Raw genomic sequence first — 26,114 nt, forward strand, 5'->3', positions numbered from 1 at the left:
TGTATTAACACTATGTAAGGAATTATATATATACATATTGATATTATACTTAGCAATCTGACCAAACAAAGGGAGAAACAGGTTTTATCCAGCAGGAGGGAACACAGTTATCTACCAATGAAATTAAGCATGGTTTGAGCAAACACAATGGAAGCCCAATTTATATAGAAATCATCAGGGGACAGGTAGACCACAGGAATGGAAGAACAGCAGGAGGTCATCCTGCCTCTTGAAACAAGGTCATTGAGCTTTGGGAGATATAAGTAAGGCAGAAGCCATCTTTGGCATACATCACTAGACAGAACACAAGGGGTCAGAGCTCCTGCAAGCTGAGAAAGATGGGGCCTTCAACCAAGGACAGGTTGAAGTCTCTGGTAATTGAATATAAGTGAGAAACCAGTGTAGGCAACAATCTTTCACTCAGGAAGGCAAGGGATGTCCGCCCCTTGTGCTTCTGTGGAAGATCCTGACTGAAAGAGGGTCAGCTATGGCTTGAAAGAAGAATGTTTGGTAAGGGAAATCACCTAGAATAAAGCATGTTTTTTGCTAGATTAAGTTTTAGACTTTAGATGCTGCCTTTTACTTTTATTTGCTTGTAACCATCTCTACTTTTATTTCGCATCACTCAACCTGTGTCCTATTGTTAATAAATTTGTTTTATTTTTACTATAAACCAGCTATTTGCTGTGTTTACATGAAGGGTGTATTTACTCAGTTAAGGTAATAAGCTGTGATGTGCTTTTGTCTCTCGAAAGGAGCAAACAAGCCTTAATATCTCTCAATGGTCCAGAAGAGGGCTGAAGATTCTGGAACACTTTTTTGGGAAATTGGGACTGGGAGTGTGTTGGGTTCATCTTACCAGGAGCAAGCAGAGCGTGGCTGGGGGGATAACAAGCAAGATCTGCTGGAGTCAGAATTGCTGAATCAGCGCTTAAGATCAGACACTCAGTTCAAGCTTGTATACTGGCAGGAAGGGTCCAGACAAGAGAACCATAGGAGTAGACCTTTTGAAGCACTTAAGGTTACAAGATAAGCAGTGACACAATCCCCTCACTGGTTTGGATTGCATCCCAGAATATGACAAATATTTACGATTGTGCACAACACTTTACAAAGAGATATTGACTGATATTCTACCTTTGCAAGACCTATGGGAAGACACACCACGGCACCAACAAATGTTTCCTATATTTTTAAAGAAAATTCTGAGGTAACCAGTTATTTTCTCCCCATACAATGTTTTACTTGTGTCAAAGTGATTAATATAAAGCATTTTCACTTACATACCTTCTATGCCAAGAATAAGTTTAGGTAACGTGGGACAACCTCAGCAAGTGTGAGCTCTAATATATCCTCCCAAGAGGATGTCTTCCATCCTTTTTCTTTTAACAGATGTATCAAAGCATATATAGAAGAAGTAACAAAAGCCTTCTTAGTTTAATAAACTATCATGTCTAATGAATGTGGGCTTTGTCAGCTCTGCTTTATCAGTGTCTCACTCGAACAGCAGCCTGAAGATCACATACAGAAGTTTCATTCCCAGTGTGGCTTTACTTATTTCAGAAAATGACTTGTCTGTTGGGATGGTAGTATGGTTTGGCTCTGGGGACAGCACTGAATCTGTTTAAGACCAGGCTGAGATGAACTGCACAGGGAGAGTAAATTGTTTTAATTTTGGACAAGTTGAAAAGAACCTTTTCTTCCCCCCCTTAACTTTAGCAAGATGACTGATTTTCATTTCAATTAGACAAGCATATGATTATCATCTAATTAGAATGTAGAAATAGAAAGGAGATCATTTTTTAACCTACCCAGGAGAATAGAGGGTTTTTTAAAAAAAGACTTAATTAATAATCCTGACATACAAGAGCTATCAAAATAGCCATCTGAATTTTTATCAGCACCTTTGCTATACTTTCGGAGCTGTCAGTGTTTTCACTATAAATCTGTCTATTCAGAGGTTTACTTCTTAGTAATTATATATAACTTAAGTCACAAACTTGGCACAAAAGATCTCAGATTAGGCAGAAATATATGTATTTTTTATATATCTGCAAATAAAAAAGTTCAGTTGACAGCTTTAAAACTACAAGTATACATACCAATCAAGCAAACAAAACATTAACATATTAAGGTGTGGTACTTGAGAATTAGTTTAATTTTTAAAAGCTTTTCTTTCATAAATGAAATATTAAGCTAGTTGCTCCAATCCCTTTGGGTATTTAAAAGGAGTGGACTATAGAAATGTAGCTACTAGGGCTAGGAAAATAAATCTAATGTTAAGTTGAAAGGGAAGACACCTTACTCTGTAAGTCCCAAGGCAAAATTTTCAGCCTTCGTGTCCATCTTCATCCAGTATGCAAAGATAAATATGAGATCCACTGTTCCAAGCTACGATTTCAACCTGTTGTCTTTGGAGAATGAGGAGTCAAGGCTATATTTGCTGGGATCACCAAAGAAAACAGAAAGACCTCCCCCAGCCAGCCAACCATGGCTCAAGAACAGCTGAACTGGGTTGGTTGGTTGCCTTTGTTGTCTCTGGAGGTAGGGCGGCCTCTGACTGGTTGGCTGACCAGAGAGCAGCCCCCTTAAATAGTGAGCTGCATGAACAGAGAAGAGCTGTTCTTCTTTCCTCTGCCTCACACCTCCTAGGGAACCGTTTGTCTCTTCCATAGCAGTTGGATAAGGCACTGAATTGTTAGGGTCACAATTTAACAACTGTGAAGGGCCCAGGCCCTGCTGATTGGTCACAGCACTGCTCGTTTCAGGAGTCAGCACACTGATGAGGGCTGTGGGAGGCAAGCTCTGCTAGGAGCTGGTCTGACCTGTGGAGCTTGATTATGCTGCAACAATTGGTCAGTTTTTGCATATGGAGACAGAAGAAGTGGACTGAAGAAGGGGGAAAAAAACAGAGCTGAGAATCAAGGACAGCAGGGAGCTTATGGACGTCAATGGCAAAAACAGAGCTGGAGGACAACAAAGATCAAAAGAGGCCACAGGGCAAGAAGAGAAGAGCAGTGGGGATAAAAAACAGACATGGAGGGAAGAAAAGGGGGAACACACTCGAGGAGGAGTCTATTGAAATGGATGCTATTTAAGCCAGGAGGCAGCATAGCAAGTTGTCCGAGCAACTAGGTGATTCCTTGTTGCTCTATTGGACCCTGGTTGTGCCTGTTTCCTGCGGTCTGCACCCAACCCTGTTCCTGCTTCCTGCTCCACTGCTCACCTGCTCCTGCCTTCACTCCTAGTTCTCACCAGGCATGATCCTGGCCTCAAGCCTCCTTTCCAACCATTGGTTCTGGTTCTGGCTCTGACCACCAACCCCAACTTCGGACTCAACCCTGGGCTTTGGCATTTGGCATCTAACCCTGGCTCTGATCCTCCGCTTCAATTGTTGGCTCTGACTCTGGTAATCAGGAATTGACTCTGGTGCTGACCCTCAACTCCATTCCTGGAACTGGATTTCTCTGTTCTCAAACATTCCTGCTCTTCCCATTAGACCTGACTTCTGCTCTGACCAATAGGCCAGACCATCTACATCCAGTCTCTAAGACTGTCCATTGAAACCTGGGGCTATTGGGAGCTCTGTTCTTACACACTGGTAAGTTGCACCTCACCTGACTACCTCCGCTCACCGATACAGTCATGTGACAGTGGTGAAGAAATAAGGAAAAGACCTGAACTTCACACATTGGAAAAATTAACTATTAGAATAAGAAAATCAGCCTTATCCTTACAGCTACTCTGTCTGTTTCTCTCTGCTTCACTGCAGATCTCTAGCCTAAAGCATTCCCCGTCCTTTGGTGCCTGGCTTCCTGCACTATATCCTGAGATATAGTATTCAGATCCTCACATTGTTGGCAGTTTCTCTCGCTGAAGTTTTTCTCCATGCTCCCTCCCTGTGCTAAGATGCTGTTGGGCTAGGGGAGAAAATGGTCTCTAAATTCAAGCTGCAATACCAGGTCCAGCTGCTGCCTCCATTCCTAATCCAAGCCAATCAGACTGAATCCACATAACTCATGTGCATTTGCAGTCACCACCACTTCATCAAGCAGGTAGACATGAGTGCCATCAGTTCTCCCTGCTGACTCTCATACCTTCCTGCTTGAGAGGCAGGGTCCAGCCATCGCACACAGATCTGCCATCCTGGACCAATAATATGGCTGTAGTGCAAGAAATCAACTTTTTTTCAGTTGTGTTAGTGGTGAAGAACATCACTGTGACTGATGGAGGTGTGTGTGTATGTGTGTGTGTATACACACACACTTTTCAAAATTGGCCACTAATTGTAGTTAACATACTACATTGGACGTTACTGTTTCAGGATAAGGTTAATATACAAAGAATTTGGCTAAAGACTCTGGCTTGCTGGCTAGAGAGTCCTCCACCTCTGAGTCCGCTAAAAGAGGAGAGCACATTCCTATCCTCGTTTTGGTGCTTCTCTTGTTTATGTACTCGTGTGAAAGTTTTTCCATTACATGGACAGTCCATATTTTACTATATCACAATTCCATAGAAGTCACATTTTTCCAATAACGTGCAATACAAAGTCTAGCTGCTAACAATAAAAAAAGAAATTCATTTGTCATGCCTGATCTGAGATGCCAGGTGGCCATTCTTGAAAACTTTGGTGTGGATGAAATCCTGGCCCCACTATAGTCAAAGACAAACTTCTATTCAGTTCAATGGTGCCAGAATTTCATCCATCCTCTTATGCTGCAAATAACATCCCCTCTCATGTTCCATGCCCCCTAAAAATTTGTACACCTGGTTGCCTAAACATATGGAGCCAAATCTTACGCATGCAAGGGTACACAAGAAAAAAAAAATCTATTGAAATACTAATTCCAGCAAAGAATCAGGAACATATTGACTTTCTTTCTATGAATGCATTATTCATCCACATCAGTTGTTGTTTTGATGGAATAGGTGGCAGATACACGTTGCAGATTATTATTTTCCTAATCAAGTGCATAATAAAAATTGTAGCATTTTGTGCAAACAAAAAAAGCCCACTGCTATTTAACTTAAGTCCTTTTTTGAGCAGTGAAAAGGTCCCAAGGCTTTTCATGTTGGTGACATAAGGCATCGCACACATTGGGAGTTTTTATTTATTTTTTTCTTTTGAGATACATAATGTGATTCTGAAATAAAAGTGACAAACATTTTTTAACATTGCATATGTTCAAACATCTCTGCCAAGAAAAATAAAAAAAGAAACAAATTAATGGCACCAGGAGCTAAAAGTCCCACAGTGCGTTTGTGATATATAATGTGGAAACAAATGGCAATGTCTCTGACCTTGTCAAATTAACACAGAAAGAAGCATTTTGAACTGTTCAAGGGGCTTAATGTGCCTTTCTTAAATGAATTTCTAGAGAATAATTTCCTATAGGATGGAACCCAATTCTATGCTGTGCTCTGAAGAACTCTGTTAAACCTTTAGAGTATTTTATGAAATATGAAAATGTCATTTACTAAAGAGAGAGCCTAGGTGGTCTGCGGTAAATTAACCCAGTACTGCTGATTACTGCCGTTCTGAGTTTGCTCTAAGGGATTTCTATGCTTACAATTTAACACCATTTACTAACCTCGAAACTAGATTTGCCCTCTGGCTGCAAGTCAGCAGACAAAGATGTAAAACATGGCCAGAAATTAGTTTGACTAAAGGCTACATTTCAGGACTAGAGCAGAGCTGTGTGTAAAGTACAACTAAATACAAATCATTGCTTATTTTTCGGTTTTCCCTGGTGAGCACAATGCAGTTATGTTTTAGACTGCAATACAGTGATGGCCAGTGCCCTGCCTGCCAGGTACAAATTACTTCTGCAATACTGAATTTAATATTTAGTATTCAGTAAATCATGATAGGTCTCTGTAAGAATTGTTTTGAAACAATTCACCTCAGAAAGGGACTAGCTCCATTTGCATGATAATGAAGATAATCCCATCCAAAGAGATATTGAAGTTAAACATGCAATAAGTTTTTATGCAAACACCTGGGGGGTCAGGAGATACAATGGACTTGGGTAAGAAAACCTTCTATTAAATACAAATCAGTTTTCCAGTAAATACTTCCACAAACAAGCTGATAAGGGTCTGCCATGAAATACAAGGAGAGGAAGCAGCAAGGTAATATTTTAAATGATCCCAGGTTGAATAAGGAATACATTTACTATGTTCTGAATCATATTGACTTGGTTATATCTGCATTATCGCATCAAATGGGAAAAAGACTGCATGATGGTAGAGAGGTGTCAGTGGGAACAGTTGCCTCCCCTTTCGGGTATATGACAGTTTTTCAGGGATACGATAGTTTTCTGTACTGTACTGCATTACTAATTTTATAGTCTACTCAGTATGACATAAGCAAGGCTATCACTCTGTTTTTATATCCTCCTATAACTTTTATTTTGGAATTTACTCTGCATTTTGTACTCCATGCCCAAAAGTACCCGAGATTTTATTTACGGTAACTGGAACTGTACATTATTCAGTTGAATACCCACTGCTGGACCCCTTGGAGAAAAGAGGAAAGGAACTTGGAATTTCAGAGGATGCAGAGTCAGAAATAGACATATGTACACTTGGTTAAGTGCAAATAGATTTTGGCTCCCTCTTCCTGTACCCCAACAATAGTGGAACAAGAGAGCTGGCTTCGGTTAGTGAAAGCAAAGGAACAGCCAAACAATCTGAAGGGTGTCGGGCCAGCTGTAACAGGGTGTCAGGGTTCATTTCTCTTTGTCCACCCTGTTGGAAGAATAAACTCACTGATTTCTGCAGACTCATTGTGGCAGGTGTGCTTCTGGTGTGGCGTTAGGAGTGGCACTAGTTAAAGGGATTGTGTCCCTACCATGGAAAAGTCTCTGTAAGGAAGCCCTAAGAATAGCCAAACTTAGGGAGAAAGCTTAGGCTGAAGTTTATTTTTGTTTAAAACCATACCCAAAGAAGAGAGTAAGTGTAGACTAAATACACTAGACCAGATCCTCAGCTAGCGTAAATTGCTGTAACTCCACTGAAGTCAATGGAGATTTGCCAGTTTACATTGGCTGACTATTTCTGGAGCCTGAGAGAACTCCAGTTAAATTTTGGGGAGTGCGGGGAATCAGATGATGTACTCTCTATATGATGATGATGATGACGACAACGATAACACTCTTTCCATTCCACATCTCAGGAGGATGTTAAACAGCAGGTAGTATAGTCAAACCTTCTCAAAATGAGCAGGTTCAGATAACTTGCAACCAAGAATTTTAAAATAGCTAGCTGAGGAGCTTGCTGGACCATTGACATTGATTTTCAATACATTTTGGAACACTGGGGAAGTTCCACAAGACTAGAACGAAGTTAATGTGACAATATTTAAAAGGGTAAACAGGATGACCCACATAATTATAGGCCTGACAATCTGACATTGATCCTGAGCAAGATAGTGGAGCAGCTGACACAGGACTGGATCAATACAGAATTAAAGGAGGGTAATATAATTAATGTTAATTAACGTGGATTTATGGAAAATAGATCCTGTCAAACTAACTTAATATCTTTTTTATGACACTATACGTTTGGTTGACAAAGGTAGTATTGTTGATGTAATAGCCTTCTGTAAAGCATTTGACTTGGTGCCACACAACATCTTGATTACAAAATTAGAATGATATAAAATTAATATGGCACACATTAAATGGATTAAAAGCTGGCTAACAGAGGTGTCAAATTTAATTTTAAAACAGGTAATCATGATCCAGCGTGTGTGTTTCCAGCGGGGTCCCACAGGGATCAGTTCTTGGCCCTATGCTATTTAAATTTTTATCAATGGCCTGGAAGAAAACAAAATCATCACTGATAAAGTCTGCAGATGACACAATAATTGGAGACTGGTAAATGATTTAAAGGACAAGACACTGACACAGAGCAACCTGGATTACTTGGTAAGCATGGCACAAGCAAACAGTATGCATTTTAATACAGTTAAATGTATGCATCTAGGGAAAAAAGAATATAGGCCATAATTACAGGATGGTGGACTCCATCCTGGAAAGCAGTGACTAGGAAAAATATTTGGAGATGCTGGTGGATAATCAGTTGAACATTAGCTCCAATGTCCAAAAGGGCAAATGAGATCCTTGGAAGTATAAACAGGGGAATTGCAAGTAGAAGTAATGAGATTATTTTACTTCTGAAATAGGCCCTGGTGCGACTGCTACTGGAATAAGATGTCTGGTTCTGGTGTTCACAGTTCAAGAAAAATTGTTGAAAAATTGGAAAGGATTCAGAGAAAAACCATGAGAATGATAAAAAGGTTAGAAAATGTGCCTTGTAATGATAGGCTCAAGGAGCTCAATCTATTAAGCTCAACAAAGAGAAGATAAAGGGGTAATGATTATAGTCTGAAAGTACCAACGAGGGGATCATAGGTTCTTCAACATAGAGAAAGGTATAATTTTTCTGTGGGTGGAAGTTGAAGCTAGACAGATAGGAAACAAGGCATACATTTTTAACAGTAAACATATTGAAACAATTTAAACATCTTACTAAGGGGGTGTGGTGGATTCTCCATTACTGGCAATTTTTAAATCAATGTTGGATGTTCTTCTAAAAGATATGATCTAGGCAATTATTTTGGGGGCAATTCTATGACCTGTGCTATACAGGAGGCCAGACTAGATGATCACAATGGTCCCTTCTGTCCCTGAAATTTATGAATCTACAAACTGGTTCCAAATGTCAAAGGTTTTCTTCTCACTTTTATGCAAAGAATGATTTTTTAAGATTGCTTTTGTTACAGAAATCAATTATGTTGTTGAAGATAGTAGGAAATATTTTTATTTTATTGATGATCTATTCATGTACACCTTGATAAGCATGTTAGTGTCGATAAATTATGGAAAGTCATACAACTTATAAACACTTGTATAAGAAAGATTTTTATGTTCCAAAACACTAGTTAGGCCCATTCATTGATTACTAACTGGTGGCCTACAGTAGGGTTTCTACTACTGATATATGACTTCACACACAAATCAGATCTTCAGCCAAATCAAGTTCATCTCCTTTTCTCCAAAAGTTAACAAATGGCCCAAGAGATTTCTTCTGAATTGTTTCATTCATTGACATAAAGTAGACTAGCATTCATCATGCCTTAAAATGCATCATACTGAATAGTTGGATTTCATATGCTCCTGTGAACCAGGGAACACAACAATATAATGGGAAGGTGCCATACCAGGACCCAAAATAGACAGTGACTTTTTTTTTTTTTTTTTTTTTTTAAACATTTGTACCCCATGGCCCCAATTAGGATGCAGGTTCCATTCCAGTGGGTACTACACAAAAACACAGGAAGCTACGGTCCTGCCTCTGCAGAGTTTACAGAAGTAGTGAACAAGTAAGGGGCTGAAGGATCTGTATTCTGGAAGGGAGTGGTCTAGAGAAGGCAAGAAAAGGAGGTATCAAATGTATATATTCCCAATGTTAATGATTATTTACACCCATATATGCAGACTGTAAACTACATGCCACTCTATAAACAGACTGAATCACATTCCTTTCCCCAACGTGTTTACAATTCAAGTATGACAAGATAAGCACTCCCAATTCAATCTGTGGCTGCTACAGCTCTTCTGAACTCTTATAACAAGGTCTCCATTCATGGCAGATGCAGGAGTTTCTAAGAGCATGGGGAGGACATTATGTTAAGTTAATTGAGGGAGCTAGAAAAAGTGCTGGGGCAGCACACTGAGCCAGAGAGTAGGAGGGCAGAACCAGAGAACGAGCCAGCAGGACACAGGAAAGGTTCAAAGATAGGTCAGGCAAAAGACAGACATAAGGGAGGATTCAGATAACGTCCAGGGAAATAGATATTCTTTGTGTCTTAAAAACAAGAGCCCAAGCCATAGAGCAAGATGAGAAAATGGCTTTTGTCTATAGACCTCTCTTGCCCATCTGTTTTACTCTAATTTGCAGTCGCTTTGCCAAAAAGAAATCAGGTTCCCTGTAACACCATTAAAATAAAAATGACTAGGAAGAGAACTGAAGCAAATAGTACATATGAGTTGTGAAACACATATATTTACTTCTGGAAAAGGAAAGGGTGTTTTGTTTTGTTTTTTATTTGTGGTGAAAAAGCATAAAGTGGAGCTAGGATCAGGCAAAACACTGAAAACTCATAGGGCTGGATGGAATGTTTTCATTTTCTACCATTACACCTATTTTAGGATTTAATAAACTAGACATAAGTAGCCCAGACTTTCAAAAATACAAGCATAAAGTTAATCGTTGCCTTAGAAGCCTAGGTACCTAAATAAATGGTGTGAATTTCAAAAGGGCTGAGCATCTAGAACTCCTACTGACTTCACTGTTGAAGTCTTGAAGACCAAGGGAACTCTTGGGTGCCCAGCTTTCTGGAGAGTCAAGCCAGTTATTTAAGTCCCTATACATGGACTTCAGAGTATAACTTTGGTCATCCATTTTTTCAAATCCCAGCATACAATTTTTGCATTCAACTCTAAAGTTGTGAAAATAACTTGCTCAATTTATCACTCTGGACAATCTTGGTAAATAGAACCCAAAAGATACATTTCCAAGATAGAATATAAAACAGATGATTATTTAGGAAAACATTCTAATCTGATCTATGCACAATTAAACATTTTGTCAGAAAAGTATTAAAGAACTCCAGACACTTGAAAATCTGCTGGCTGTCAAAATACGGAAACAGTCATGTCTTAAATTTAAGACATCATGATTATTTTATTCAGTCACTTTTTTCTGCTCAATTCTCCAGTTCAGTGCCACTGAACATATTCCATCAAAAACAAAACAAAAAGGAAAAAAAGAGAAATAGAAGAAGACATTTGGAGACCACTCTGGTGAAAGCATTTCGTTTCATTTAAAAAAAAATCACAATCATGACAGTGTATATGCAAGTAGCCCAGGCCTGTTAAAATTTCACACGTATGTCTAATATTACATAAGTAGATAGATTCCAGTGAAAAGTAATACTATAATTGAAGTGTAAGGAACCTAAAAAACATCAAACACAGAATATTGTCATCATAAAGCTATTTGGTGTAAAGCAGCTTCTACAAAACTACTGTCCATTGAAGTCCATTATATACATTCTCTTCATTATTATTTGAAAACTGTCTCTCAGGAACAACTTTATGCAGAGGATGCTCTTTTCCTTTGCCAAGAAAGGTCACAATGCACAGGAAATGCACAGTATCATTTCAAATAGAATATATTTCCCTTTACCCTCAGTAGATTATTACATATAATACTCTTGCTATGTACTGTCCAAACTACCACTGATGTTCCTGACCTGATTTGTTGTATTTTACATAATCTTGATTTCAAGGGATCAGTGGCATATTTATTGATATGCTCTTTCACAATTTGGGGGTCAAACTAAGTAATCCCAAAATCTGATCAGGAGAGTTCTTTTATTCCTACCTCATTGAGATTCTTGTTCAGCCATTCCTTAATAGTGGTAAGGGCAATAACAGCAGCAGGCTCATTTGGAAAACCTGAAAAAGAGTGGGGGAAAAAAGTGTGTAAGATGTGTGTATACAAATACACATGGAAATATAAAAGATATGATAGTGTAATGCACTACAAAGGTTTTTATCAGCATGAGTTGGGGATTATAGTTGGTAAAAGTTTTCCAAATTGCAATTTTTGGCTGATTTTTTTTTTTAAATCAACATTTTGAGTTTAAAGAAGAATGCTTTCCAGTTTTTTTGGTGAAAATATAATCCCATTTTTCTTCCAGATATATACCTAGTCAACTTTTTTGAATTTTGAAGCGTTAAATTAAAAAAAAATAATGAAAAGTTTCCCCTCCTCCCCATATTTTGATCAACTCTGTTTGGGAAAACTATTATTCAAGAGTAGTAGTAGAAACAGAGAACGTGATCAGGTCATGCCATAGAAATGGTAATACAAAGTTTAAAGTACACAAACATGTATTATGTTTATGGTTCATAACATACAGAAAAATATTTTAGAAATATCTTAGAGATTTTCTTAAATCTACCTTTTTTTAAATCTAGCTACCTGTAAAACCATGAGTCCAACTCTGTCAGCCTAAGGACAGAAAAAAATTGTAACACAATTTAGAGACCTCTACTAATCTATTATCTAAGATAATATTGTAAATTTAAGAGTTTACTAAACATAATGTTATGAATATAAGGCCTGGTATTTCACAATATACCAAAGATAGCAAAAGGAACCTTGCCAAAGGTTTAGAGCTCATTACCTACATGGTTGGTGGTGTAAGACCTAAAGGTCTTTTAATTGCTTATCAAGCCCAGGGTAATTTCCTAGGAAATTCCAAATTTGAAGGGATAAGTTAATTATTTTTATGATAGGTACTTTAAAAAACAAACAAACAAACAAACAAACGGTGTGAACACTGCTCAGTGGGTTAGATTATTAGAATATTCTGGGCAGAGATTAAATTGTGGGCAGAATGCAACAGAGATGGGCAAAAGTGTTAGACAAAAGCACTTATCACATAATTCGGCATACATCAGTGTACCTGTATAATATTTTATACTTCACTCACACACCACATAAGTGTAAGCTGTTCCCCATTTTTCTGGAAAGTGGGGGGAACAAGCCCTCAATGGCCTTGATTGTCCATTGCCTTGCACCTGATCGGCCTAATGCTGATTCACACTAAGGGTACATTTACACCCACTTTAGGGTCATGTGTCTTAATTTGAGCCTAACAGGCAAAATTATTTACGTTTCAAATGAAGCGCCCATTTTGAGTCATGTCTCCATAACATCATTTCCGCATAAAATTCAATCTTGAAGGATTTTTCGTTCTTCTAGAGTACAGTTTTGAACTGACCAACAACATGTCTATTAGTTTAGTAGGTTAAAAAACAGACATTAATAGCACTTGATTTGCATTAACGTTCCATATATGCAAACATGAGACATGTTTCCTATTAAAGCATAAACCTTTCCTTTTAGGGCCCAAACCAGAGAGGTGCCTTATCGAAATCAATGGGAGTGGAGGGTGCTCTGCAATTTGCTGGTAGGATCCCTTAGGGTTGCATGTCCTTGAAGCATTTAACCAGGATGGTAAGTTTTCTTGGTCCTGCCTCAGCGCGGTGGGCTGGACTTGACTTCTCAAGCCCTACATTTCTATGAGTCTATGATTCTAAGTTATCAAAGCAAATTCCTTATACCACAAACCAATTATCAGTACTATTCTCACCTAACAGAACCCAAAATGGGCTCTCAACAGTATCAGAGGGTCAAATTATGCCCTACATGTACACAGGTAACACTGACTTCAAACGAATGCGTGCAAATGCACCCATGGGAAGTATCTGACTCTTTGTATGAATTTCATTTCAGTTGTGTAACAGACATTTAAACAGACATTCAAATTAATAAAGCTCTTCCTATCAAACCAGGCCTACATTTCCCTGCCTTATATTTGGCATGTCTGCATGGCCACACATTGGTGGGGTAGCAATGCCAAGCATATTCCAGGCATCTAAATTGTACCATTGTTTATGCATCGAATGTTTATTTACAGAACAATTCTCCTTCTGGAAAGATTCATCTTTCCTCCTCACAGCAGGGTACTTGCCCAAAGCTGCAATCAAATATTCTCCATTTTATGGAATTATAAATCTCTGAGCAAGGTGTACATTGTTTAGAAAAATGTTTCCATACTAACCAATCTTAAACAGAAGCTAACCTACAAAATTGGTGCTCAGTTATCACTAAATAGCCAGGCTGTGCAAGAGACCATTTGGGGAACAAAATAAAAACCCTGAACTCTGCTTATGATTTCAAAAACTTTAAAACCTAAACCTTAAAAAAAAAAAAAACCTTAAAAACTAAAAAGAGGCCTTTTATGACCACAGTTATCCAAAAAAAAAAATCTAATTATTTTACACATTTTTCCTGGTGATTTTAATAAGGACAATCACATTGGCTGTATGCATAACTAATACACAATGACAGAAGGATGGAATTTAACTTGCTATTTTGTACTCTCGGCACAAAAACCCCTACATGTGCCTGAATCCAATGAACATGAAAACATCTTGCTTTACAGACTTCAGTGAAGGGAGACGAAGTGCAATGTGATCTTTTAAAACATTGTTTTGTTTTGTTTTTATCTTAAATCTGCAATTGTCAGCCATAACAGTCCTTGTCTACGCACACCCCACCCACCCACCCGCCCTCCTGCATGCATCCAGTTTCCTTCCTGTGAAAAAGCAATCTCAGTAAGCCCATGGGAATCAAATTACTTGAACGAAATGAGCTTGAGTTAACCAATTGCTGGAGCAGCAGCTTAGACAATTCTAGCTAAAGGCTCAATTTCACAAAAGATAAAACAGGTAAAGTAATAAGATCGACACTGGCCCATGATACTGCAGTGAGTGCTCCTTCAGAATACTGAGAAGCACAAGGGCACAAAAAGCCAAGGGAGCATTAGCCATAAGGTTCAGGCAAACTATGTATCCACACATCACTTTATCTGAATTATTTGCAGGGCAGTGGGGGTTTTCCCTCTTACGAAGTTTAAATTTAATTTAAAAGAAAAAAGTTTATTTATACACACACACACACACAGCCCCTAATATGGAACTGTTTCCCCCACATTCTCCAGTGGCTAAGCTGGCAGCATCTTGGAAATAATACTGTGCTGCAACATAAAAACATTATGAGTCATCTAAGGTGAAATGGAAAGTTTGATCTGACCCTCACCATTCTACCAGGATGGCGAATTATCACTCACATTTTGTTAGCAGCAGCCATTTTTAAATCTTTTCCTTTAAGTATTGCTATATTCGTGTAACAGTCGGCAGATGCTTATGTTGCACCCACTACGTTAGCAGTGCTGAAATGCTGCATAAAAATGCTGATGGATTCCTGCTGACTCACTGAGGTAGGTGTGGCTCATTAATCCTACACTGGTTTTAAGAGGACAGACAGAACTAGGTCCGAGACTGACAGTTCCTACAGGATTTGAAAGAAAGAAATCTAGGCTAGGCTGAGCTTTGTTCTGGTATTGTTATTTCACACTGCCAATAAAAGGACTCCAGAAAGTGCGGTGAGTGTGGGCACTAACCCAGTTTGCTTTGCGCAAGAGTGGGAAAGGACTTTGGCCTTAACTTTGCCACAGGTGCTACAGTGGCATAGCTACTGTGCCATAGCTATGGTGCAGATGCTGACTACAGTGAGAGAAGGGGCTTTCCCCAGACTGTAAGAACTCCACCTCCCCAAGTGATGGTAGCCAAGTCAATGGAAGCATTATTTTGTAAACCTAGTTGAATCCACACTGGGGGTTAGGTTAGGTTAGGTTATGTCGGCAAAGCATCACTCGGGGGTGTGGATTTTTTACAACCCCGGGAGCCATAACCAAGTCAAACCAAGTTTTAAATGTAGACCAAGCCTAAGCCTATTCACAGTTCCCTGTAAGTTTCTTCCGTCATCCCAGAACATTAACATTAATCAAAGACTCAGAAGCTGCTACATATTTATTTACTCAGTCTTCACATCCACTGTTTTCTTTTCATACGATTCAAGAGCGGTTAGCTGTCCTGGTTTTTAGCAAATATTGGTATATATGCTGATATGTTTGTTCTCTTGAATTCCAAAAGCATGTTACCAAAAAGGTTTGTGTTTTAAAAATACACTTTAGATAACTTAAATAAAAAGAGAATCAAAAGGATCTTTCATCAGTTTTGTTTTTAAAATATCAGTTATTAATAAAGCTGGGCAGAAGAGAAGAATTCAATTTTGCAAAACATTACGAGGTTTCATCATTTGTTTTCATCCCTATATGGAACAAAACAGAGACATTTCAATAATTGTTATTAAAAACGAGGAGGAGGAAGAGACCCACAGTCATGGGCATAGTTTGCAAGCCTTGGACAGGTATAGAATTAGCCCGTCCCCCCAACCCCGTTGACCTAACCGGAGCTCCCCACCGCCAAATATAGAAGTCAAACTATGCCTATGACACTTCAGAATACACCACAGTCCAGAACATTTGCCTGGGATGTGAGTGACCCAGCTTGAAGGACCTTCTCTGTCCAATGTGGAACAGGGACTTGAACTTGGGTCTCCCACATCCCAGATGAGAGCTCTAATCAGTGGGTTATTAGCTTTTCTGGGGTCACACTCTCTCAGGTCCATCCCGGACCTGGGAAACTCTCTCAACTGAAGTTTCACTGCAGTCAAAAGATTTCTTGAAATGTTTCCGTTTAGATAAATAGTCATTTTCCGATGGAAAAGTTTCTTCAAAAAAATCCCAACCAGCTCTCATTATGAATGAGCTGCTTTCTTTCTGATACACCTTTGAATATATATTAGACTTGGTGACTGCCTGTGAAAGCTTCAAAGGTCTTCAAACAGACATGTTTTAGTATCTGTTTCAGGACATTTTATTTCTTTCTTCTGGGATTTATAACAATGACCAGAGAAATTATTTCTGAAACAAATTCTGTGTTATGCAAGCTGTTCCAACTACCATTGCCATAATTCCCCAGAGAAAGGTGATAAAAGAATTACTTTGAATCATCTGAAAGATATTATAGAGAAGAGAAGCAGATCTGAGTAGGGGGTGAGGTGAAGGGGAGGCTTATTGAGGATATATGTTATTTCCTGTACAACAATTAGCATGATTTACTGGGAGGACAAAGAGAGCACAAAACTCCCCTCCTCCTTCATTAATTTATGGAAACTCAGATGAAATTTCATATAGTTAAACACTCTGGGATAAATGTTCAGTTTCTTGTGCAGTGGGGATTTACTGGAGGAGCATCCATGTTATTGTTGAAAGGTATCACATGCCAAATTTGTGCAGTATGTGGGAAATATATACAATAACTTGTCCAATGATCAACAGTATAATGAAGATTTTGTGGGAGAATATTAATGGAGCTCTATTTTAGTGACTTCCAGATTGTATAGACACACAAAGGGCTTTATTACTTAAGTTTATTCTGGGTCAGTCCTAAGTACTAAGGGTGAAAAATGATCATTTTACTGTCAGTTAATATGCAATCATACCAACCCATTAACAAAATACACAAATACTAAATAGTCCACATTTAATATGATACACTTCAAGATGATAGGAACAGCCTACTTCCACTAGCATACAATATTAAGTGAAACAAATGCCATGGAAGAGATTCATTTCAGTGACTCTAAACAATGGACAAGTGGTACACTTAGTCAATTTAAGGGAGACTCCTGGTGTTGTCTTTAAGCCTACCCATAGCAATAAACAAGTTGGAATTGGAGCTAGCAAGCATAATCCATCTGCTGTATAGTTACTGATTCATTTCAGCCATCTTCTTACTCTATTGTGGCTTCTAAAAATGGATCTCTTTGTTCTTAATACAGTTATTTACATGTTCAAATGCTTTGCTTTCAAACAATTTAGGCAACGGAAGTGAATACAAATCAGGACAAAGTATTCTTATGAGTCTCTGATAATCACAGAAGTAACTAAGATGGCATGTTTCTTTGTGCACCAAGATATGCTAGTTAATAGATTTCCACTATGTTCTCAAATCACACCTGATTCCTGCTGTTTTATCAATATGAAAAGATAAATAGAATACTTTAGATTTGTTTTACAAATTTTCTGATTATATTCAATAATGTGTAGAGTAAAATCTAACAACAGTAACTCAATAAGTCATTTTAATGTAGTTTGGAATTACACACAAACTATTTCTGCAGGCATTATTACTTGCTGGTTAATTTTGCCAGTCCTGAAGTGTTTTGTATGTAGAAATGAGCAAAAGTAGCAGCTGGTGTGGACAAAAAAGACTATTTTCCAGGCTCATCTTAAAGAGGTGTTTAACATTCATCTCAAAAACGTTCTGAAACCACACATCACTAGCTGGGATACAAATGTATTGTCAATACACAAAGACCTGTGAACAACTGAGCTTCATTATGGTTATGTGGGTTAAGCTTAGCTATTGATGGCATTATAATCATAACAGTAGCAGGGTGTCATGAGATGATGATGATGATGATGAAGAAAAACAAAAGAGCCATATAGCATAACCCTGCCTTAGGCATAGCTGGCAATAAATGCAATTGTCCTTCAGTTGTGAAAACAGCAAGATCATAGTCACCTAATGAAGGGGTGACTCATTACAATGGGAAATCTGGCCATTTTAGAAGCAAAGTTGCTAGCGTTTTATCAACAAGCTTAGTCTTTTTGTCAGAGGCATGAGATGACTCGTCGACACGCAAGTTGCTTGCTTGGCCATTTTTCTTAGTATTGATTTATATTCTCACCTTGAAAAGAAAGTTTCGTATTTTAGATCAATTAGAGTGGAGGAGAGGTACAGGACACAAGGGCTTTCTGCCAAATGAACTCTTCTATTTTAACTCTCACAACCACAACATACCTCACAGTTGCTTCCCCCTGAAACAAGTTTCTCTCACTAATATAGTTGAATGCAACATTAGTAAAACAGTTACTTCCCTAACATCCAGGTAACAAGGCTGCAGATATTTTAGTATAGGTTCTGGGGCATACCAAACTGACAATTATTTAGCATTGGTGTCAGATGCCACCAGAGCCAAAAGAAACATGAGAAATCTCACATAATGCATATGTGAACATTTTTCCTCAAGAAATCCTCATGGCACACTGTTGCTGTCAAGCAGGGGAACATGCCTTTTAAATCTGTCCTCATTAGAAAACACACCTCACCAGAAGCAGTTGAAATCCAAATAAACTTTTGAAAGAGTGATTGCAAATACATTCAACACAACTCACAGACAGTAAGCTGGCAGTTGGTAGAGTATAATTAATACAATAAACATGAACCCAGGAAATGCAGTGAGGAAGCACATTGGACCTATCCTCACCCAAAATGCTCCCAGAATGGGCAGTGGATAGAAAAGATTAAGTACTCTCCCCTTTTACAAAGCCACACTCTGGACAAATGGATCACCACAGCTGCAACCACACCACGGTCAATCAGCATCAAACAGGTACCAAAAAACGTCACTCTCCTTAACCAGGCTAGCAAAAGCAAGACCATTTTGTGGGCAAAGAGACACTGGCTTTCCCCACAACAGGGCTAGCTCAAGCAAAGCCTCTTAGAGAAAACCACCAATGCCGACTCATTGCTGGACTGACTGACAGTGATCTCTTGTCTGATGATCAGCATAGCAATCTACATTCATCACCTAGATTCTAGAATTTCAGAATTTTTGTCTAAGTATTGCATGGCAGAGCAGTGCCTTCGACTTCAAGCCAAAGGGATCAACTAGAGATCAGTGTCTCAGGCCAGTGTACAGCTAAAAAAGATTCAAGACAAAAGAATACGTCACCTATTGTACCTATTAAACACACACGTTACCTTTTGTCCAAATTCACTCGGTCGTACTGATATCCTAAGGATATTAAATGATATTCTGATCACATTAACAGCACAAGAGGAACATAGGTACCAGATACTACCATTATTGGAGCTATACGAACAGGTAGAGCTAGAAAGTAGAGGTAGACACATTTTTTCAGAAGAGTAGTTTATTAGCTAAAAAACGTAGTCTTAGGGTGACCAAACTATTTGTGAATTCAAGTTGAATTTGGCAAGCAGTTTCAGAAAAAAGAAATTGAAAATGTCTAAGTATTTTGTTTAGACAATTTCAAAAAATACTTTTCTACTTTTTTGTTTCGAAACAATTTTTATTCAGAAATTTAGCTAGATTCATAAAAAAAGAAAGAAAAAAGAAGGGGATAGCTACACCCAAGATCTAAACTAACCCCCCCCAAAAAAAATCAGAAAAAAATTTCAGTTGACCTGAAACTATTTTTTTTTTCCATTTCCACCAACAAACCGCAAAATCATTTATTCACTCAGCTGTAATAAAGAGACTAGCACAAACATGCTATAAATTTCCACTGAGGTAAAGATACAAAATGAATACTGATTTTATACCACACTGTTTAATGTACAACATCCTGCTACTCTTACAAATTGTGGAATTTTACTGAAAGGACATATTTAGACTGGCAATTGCTAAGAGGTACAGTTTTTCCGTGAGTTGTCGGACATAACTTCGTGCAGGAGACGTATTACAATGCAGGTTTTCTGAAAAATCATGTCTTTCTCTGCAAGAATATAATTTTTCTACATAATGAGCAGTGCACTCATATTAGTAGATGGGATTTTGGCTTCATTTCTCTTTAATGTTTGTTGAGAGCTTTGTGTAGTGACCATGTCAGAGGTGCTTTGGTGCTCTAACTTTGTTTTTAAAAAATATAACAAACAGGCTTCTCTTTGGAGATAATCAAACATAGCTGTGATGTTTAATGTGTTATGTAACGGATATTTTCTCTCTGAGTATTTATGAAATGCACATGGAAAGTGCTGGAGCATCAAGCATAATAATGGAATCACAAAGGGAATGTCACAAAAACACTGAAAGGGAAAATTTGCAGACCTCATTGCCTTGGCAGTGCTTGGCTCTATATGTGCAGTTAGAACACACACACACACACACACAATGCAAATAGTAAATTATTCCAGATGAGAGAGATTCTTAAACATGTACATATTTTTCTAGGTATAGATATTAATAGATATCAATGTCATGTGTGTATACATACATGAGTGCATACGTGTTGTTTGTGTATCCATACATAAATATTTAGAAACACGTAATGATTCATTATTATTATTATTATTATTTATATTGTGATTGCACTCTGAATTCCTACTCAGGATTAAGACTCTGTGCAACGAAATGATAAAAGACAGTCCCCACCCTGGAAAGCTTTCAAAACATATATAATGTTCCTTAATTCAGGATAATTTTTTTACAATTCATCTATATATTTCTAACTTCTGAAGAAGCCAAGTTGTTTTCCAAGCTTATGAAACAGTATAGCTAAATGTAATCTGAACAAAGGTGCAAACCACTAACCAACTGTGAAATCCCCATCATACACTGAATTGAACAGCAATAGGATATTGGCTTCATTTATAGTTAAGATTTCAAAAAGGTTAAACATCCATTTCTATCCACTGATTTAAATACATATGCCTTGCAGGTCTTTATCAAACAAAAGTGTACCAGAAAAGTTATCCAGCTTTCCAAAAGTACATCTGCCTACACTGCAAGGAAATATATTTAGAGATTAAAAAAAAAATCAGTCTATAGTACTGTAAATCCAATCCAGTCACACAAACTCTAAATGACTGTAGTCTAGAGAAGCAGTTCTCAACCATCTCTCTATTGGCACTGCCCCAGGACCTCCTCCTTTCTAACTGGGCTCTAGCCAGGATACACCTCCCCTGCAGCAATATAGGAAGGGTAGGATGCTCAAGACTCCAAGACCCCTATGCTTCCCTCACTTACAATTGTGTAATTGTGCTTGTAGAAAGTATCCCCAGTAGCTAGCTATCTGCTTTATAGCAATGGAGGAAAATATTATAAAAAAATTAACATAGAAATAGGCTTCATTTCAGGAACAGTCCAGTTGGCCTACAGACACGTAGTGCAAAATTAGTTTTATTTCTCAGTGGATTCCCTAGGTGAAATCTTAGCCCCAGTGAAGTTGATGATGAAATTTCCATTGGTTTCAAAGGTGCCAGAATTTTACACTTTATGTACGGGGAGGGGGGAAGGGGAGAGTCCACATCTCTTGTCCATCTGCAGATCCAGGTAACTATCCCACCCTTGCAGGTCTTTCTCTTTGATATCTTTTAGAGGAATGAAATTATACCTGTATAATGGCTAAAAAATATACAAAAAACAAGCTGACTAATTCCACTAAGGACTTGAGAAACAAAACAAACAAACAAAACAAAAGGTGGCACCCAACCCTTGTCATATCAGTACTGCCCTTTAAAAACACTTCCACCTTACTCTCATTCTGGCTATTCTGTTTTCTACTGCAGCCCTAAATCTAGTAGGATTATCAGAAATCTACAGAGCACTTAGTAAAGGCTCCACACATACAAGAAGAAACAAAAGTGTGTGGTGTTATTTCTACTGATGCACAGTTCTTATCTCCTTTCTAACAAGACTGCAAAGAAAATCAAAGTTTTCCTAAGAGAGCATTGAGAGCCAGCTGAAAACTACACATGCTTAGCTCCTTCTGAAAAATCAGAAACAAAAATGTCCTTTTATTATTTTCCCTGGAAGTCTTATTTGGAAAACTGGAAAGAAGTTACAGTACCCTGACTCTGGGAAGCTTGGGTGAAAAGCAAGATACTATCTGAGGCACATTTAATCTAGTTAGCTTGCTCTTTTACCAAATGCAATATTGATTTTTGGTTTGTATATATTATTCAGACTGATGTTTTCACCTTACCTACAGTAATGATAAAAACATAATAAAGGGTCACACAGACCAGTGGCTACTTATTCAGAAAATCTACAACAGTGGAAAGCTGAAATACTTCCAGACAGATAGGAGTTCAAAAATGCCACTGCATTTTGGAAGAAAAAAAAAAACTTCTTGTATTCAGTACTTAATGGCCACTATTTTTCACTTTATATTAGATCATTCTGTATGACATCAACCAACACTACATAAATCCTGCAGAAAATGAATGCATGTGTAGTATGTCTGACATGACATATCGCTGCATTATCTCAACATTTTCTGCATCAAATTTTAAAGGAGAGAGAATTTTTCTCCTCACCTAGATGCAGTAATTCTTTCAGCATAATTTCTGTAGAAATCATTTACTTGGCAAGAGATGGGATCCATCTGGAAATACATATCTTTCTTTTTGTCCAGCAGGTTTACAACTGTATTTGCTTTTCTGGTTCTGTATATATCAGCTGTTAGTCAATGTGCTCTGAATACTTAACTTCATTTTGGGCTGATTTTGCGAGCTCAAATATTATATGGAAACATCCTGCAGTGAGTCTTAACTTGCCCCGTGCTGCATTTAAAATGTACTAATTGTGCCATACAGTACATCCGTAACATTCCACATAGAAAATTAAATAAATGTAAATAAAAACAATTCTAGAGGATAGCCTCATAGGAAAACCTACTTTAAACCATGTAGAAAAGGACAAGAACATACTCACAATAGAAGACTCAGATCCTGCAAACAAGGACCATAAATGTATTGATCTCAGTAGGACTACTCACACGTGCAAGTGTTCACAGGATCAAGCATAATAGACCAAAGTATAATAATTCCTCAGAAAATCCCCTCAAAAGTTACATTTATTCCCCATCTCCTCCTATTTATAAGGCTGATTCTCATTTACACAAATGATATTATTTACACCCACTGTAAGACCCTTTTACACAGTCACAGGAGCATAAAGGTGCTTCAGTGTAAATGAGTATCAAGCCCTTCATCTCCAATATTGGTCAGATTTTTTTTTTGTCAAATAACCTAATAATGTCCTAGGTTTTAGCATGTTCCTCATGCTTTAAAAAGATAAAATTAATTCTCAAACAACAATTTTTTAAAATATACTTTTCTGCTAACATCTATAATTTGCATTCACTCACAATCATGCAGTTTCGGAATCTTGCATACTTCAATCAAAAAGGAAATTAAATAAGTAGTTAATAGCACTTCCAATCCCACAGTTTCAAATCCAATTTAATCTTCATACGTTAAGTCTTAACAACACTTGTTTTAAATAGCATATCCAGCATGTACCCAAAATGGTTGTCAACATATAGTGCTGAAATTTTTTAGCATCATTATACTAGCAAGATGTGTTTTGCTTTAGTGGATAATGGAATTTCCTCTTACTTAGGAAGATTTATCATAACAAATGTCAAATCTCTGTTCTACCCAACATCAACAGGCCTGGCTCTTAAGTGGAGTCATTTAATTTGTCAGAGGACACCCTTCAGGAAAAATAAATTGGCCATTTACCATACATTCTTTTACAAGTTATTCTGCAAAAGTGTCAGTGTAAATAAGCATAGATCCCAGTTAGAAAGATGGGCAGTATCTGAAAAGAAAGGCTCCAAAAAGAAGCCAACTGTAGCTGCCTTGATCAAGCTATGAAGACAGAGGAAGATTAAGAAATTTCTATTGTCCAACAGCCAAGTACAAATAAAAAGCTGGTGTGGACAACTGAAATTTAAATTACTTACTACCTGCCAGACAAGCTGATGACCTGCACTTAAAAATCAGGCATTTCCAACCTGAGTCTTCAATAAAAACTGACCTGCCACCTCAATTTCCTTGGAAATGCAGCTGAGTGGTGGAAGAAATGGAGGATTTTCTATTACTTTGTTACACTTCTCCTATGGCTACACTCAGCTAATTATGCCTTCACTGCATTTCGGGAGAGCCACATATTCAAGTTAGACATATATATTTTAGATATATGACAAACGGTCTTAGGAAATAAAATTCCTGGACTGAGTAGTGGATATGGATAGTGGCAGGCATATGGGGAGACAGTAAGGAAGCCTGCAGAAAGTAAGGGAAAACATGTAAAGTGTACTAGATGAAGAGACAAACAACTATTAAGCAGTGAAATAAGGACTAGAAAGTATTAAAATGTTTAAAATTTTTAAAAAATGAGAGGAAAACATAAAAAGGAGTCAGTTAAGAAGAATCTTTTACATTATTCATATTGAATGAGAGGACTATAATCCAGACATACCCTAGTGAAGTCAATAATGATGTTAAAGAATTCAAGTTCCATTCACTTATTGTAGTAAAAGGGCCTCTCACTTGATGCTATCATTTTCAATGTACAAAATAAAATGGCTTGTGTGACACCCTGCACTCCCATGGTCACCCTTATAATGTAATGTGTATTATTTAATGCAGAGTGTGTCATGTAAGATGTTTTCGGAATGCTCATGACACACTGAGCATTATTGTCATAGTAATACATTTGGTGCAATGTCATGTGTATGGTTATGAGGCTCCGCTATATAATATTCCCAAAGATGGGTCCTCATGACTTGAAACAGATCTAGGCAAAACTCTCCAAGAGCAGAGGGCAATTCACACCTCATGATTAAGTCATGTATAGACCAAACTCAGCTCAGCAAACCAGGAACAAAGGACTGGCCTACGCATCAAAAAAGGAACCAGGATAAGATAACGCTCAGTGACTCAGGACATGGATGAAACCATACAATGACATTGTCATCTGACCCTGAAGGAGGGAGAAGGGGGCTATGGAACATTTTAAAAAGGGGAGACATTTAGCCACTCTCTCTCTCTCTCTCCATCTACAAACAACACCAAGCAACTGAAGCTCTGAGCAAAGGGGAGAGCCTGGCTGAAAGGAAACCAGCCAGCCTGTGGTGAGGAATGTCTAAATCTGAAAGGTTGCTGAAGGTGTTAAGATTAGTTTAGAATGCATTTTGCTTTGTTTTCTCTTGATCAAATCTGACTTATTATCCTTTGATTTATAATCACTTAAAATCCTTCTGTAGTTAATACATTTGTTTGTTTTACCTAAAGCAGTGCATTTAGTCTGAAGTATGTTGGAGACTCCACTGGGAGTAACAAGGCTGGTGCATATCAATTTCTTTGTTAAATTGATGAACTGCATGAGCTTGCAATGTTCAGTGGGCAGCACTGAACAACGTAAGATGGAAGTTCCTAGGGTGCATCTGGGACTGGGGGTATGGCTGGGGTCATTCTGGTGCATAGTCTAAAGTGGCTAGAAGCACTCACTCACTGAATTAAGAGCAGCTTGATCATTGGAGGCTGTGCGAGAATTGCCCAGGAGTGGGGGTTCTCACAAAGCAGGGTAAGACAAGCTCCAAGAGGGAGGGATTGGGGTGACATGGCAATACCAGTTCAGGAAGAAAGCAGTTTAGGAACACTAGGAGAACATCACAGATTGTATCAATGCAATCCACTGTCAGATCTCCTAACCATGAGAAAATGAAATTTACATGGGCCTGGATTACCTCCACCTACAGGGCAGATCTCTCTTCCATAATGAAATGGCTGCTTTGTCACCTCCATGGCACTGTCTCCCCCACCTGAGTGAGGGTCATGTCTGCAGGGCCTGGACTGAGAAAGGAGGTGAAGAGTGGGTGAATAGGTAATGGGGGTGCATTCTCCAGCATCACAAATCTTAGTCCCGGACTGTATTGTCTGCCCTGTATTTCATGCTCCCTG

The 26,114-nt window shown here is 38.1% G+C and overlaps 1 protein-coding gene across 4 annotated transcripts in view; it reads right to left on the reverse strand.

Moving 5' to 3' along the window:
- MACROD2 (mono-ADP ribosylhydrolase 2) overlaps nt 1-26,114 on the reverse strand; it is a 1,226,284-nt gene that overhangs the window by 337,927 nt on the left and 862,243 nt on the right. For all 4 annotated transcript variants that reach the window (XM_067565284.1, XM_067565283.1, XM_067565286.1 and 1 more), the window contains one exon: nt 11,455-11,528. In XM_067565284.1, the coding sequence (XP_067421385.1) occupies nt 11,455-11,528 (74 nt within the window). The remainder of the gene's footprint in view (nt 1-11,454; nt 11,529-26,114) is intronic.

This window comes from Emydura macquarii, unplaced genomic scaffold, assembly GCF_026122565.2.
Source record: "Emydura macquarii macquarii isolate MOO-44397 ecotype Brisbane River unplaced genomic scaffold, CSIRO-AGI_Emac_v2 contig_2676, whole genome shotgun sequence".
In the NCBI taxonomy this organism is placed as follows: Eukaryota; Metazoa; Chordata; order Testudines; family Chelidae; genus Emydura; species Emydura macquarii.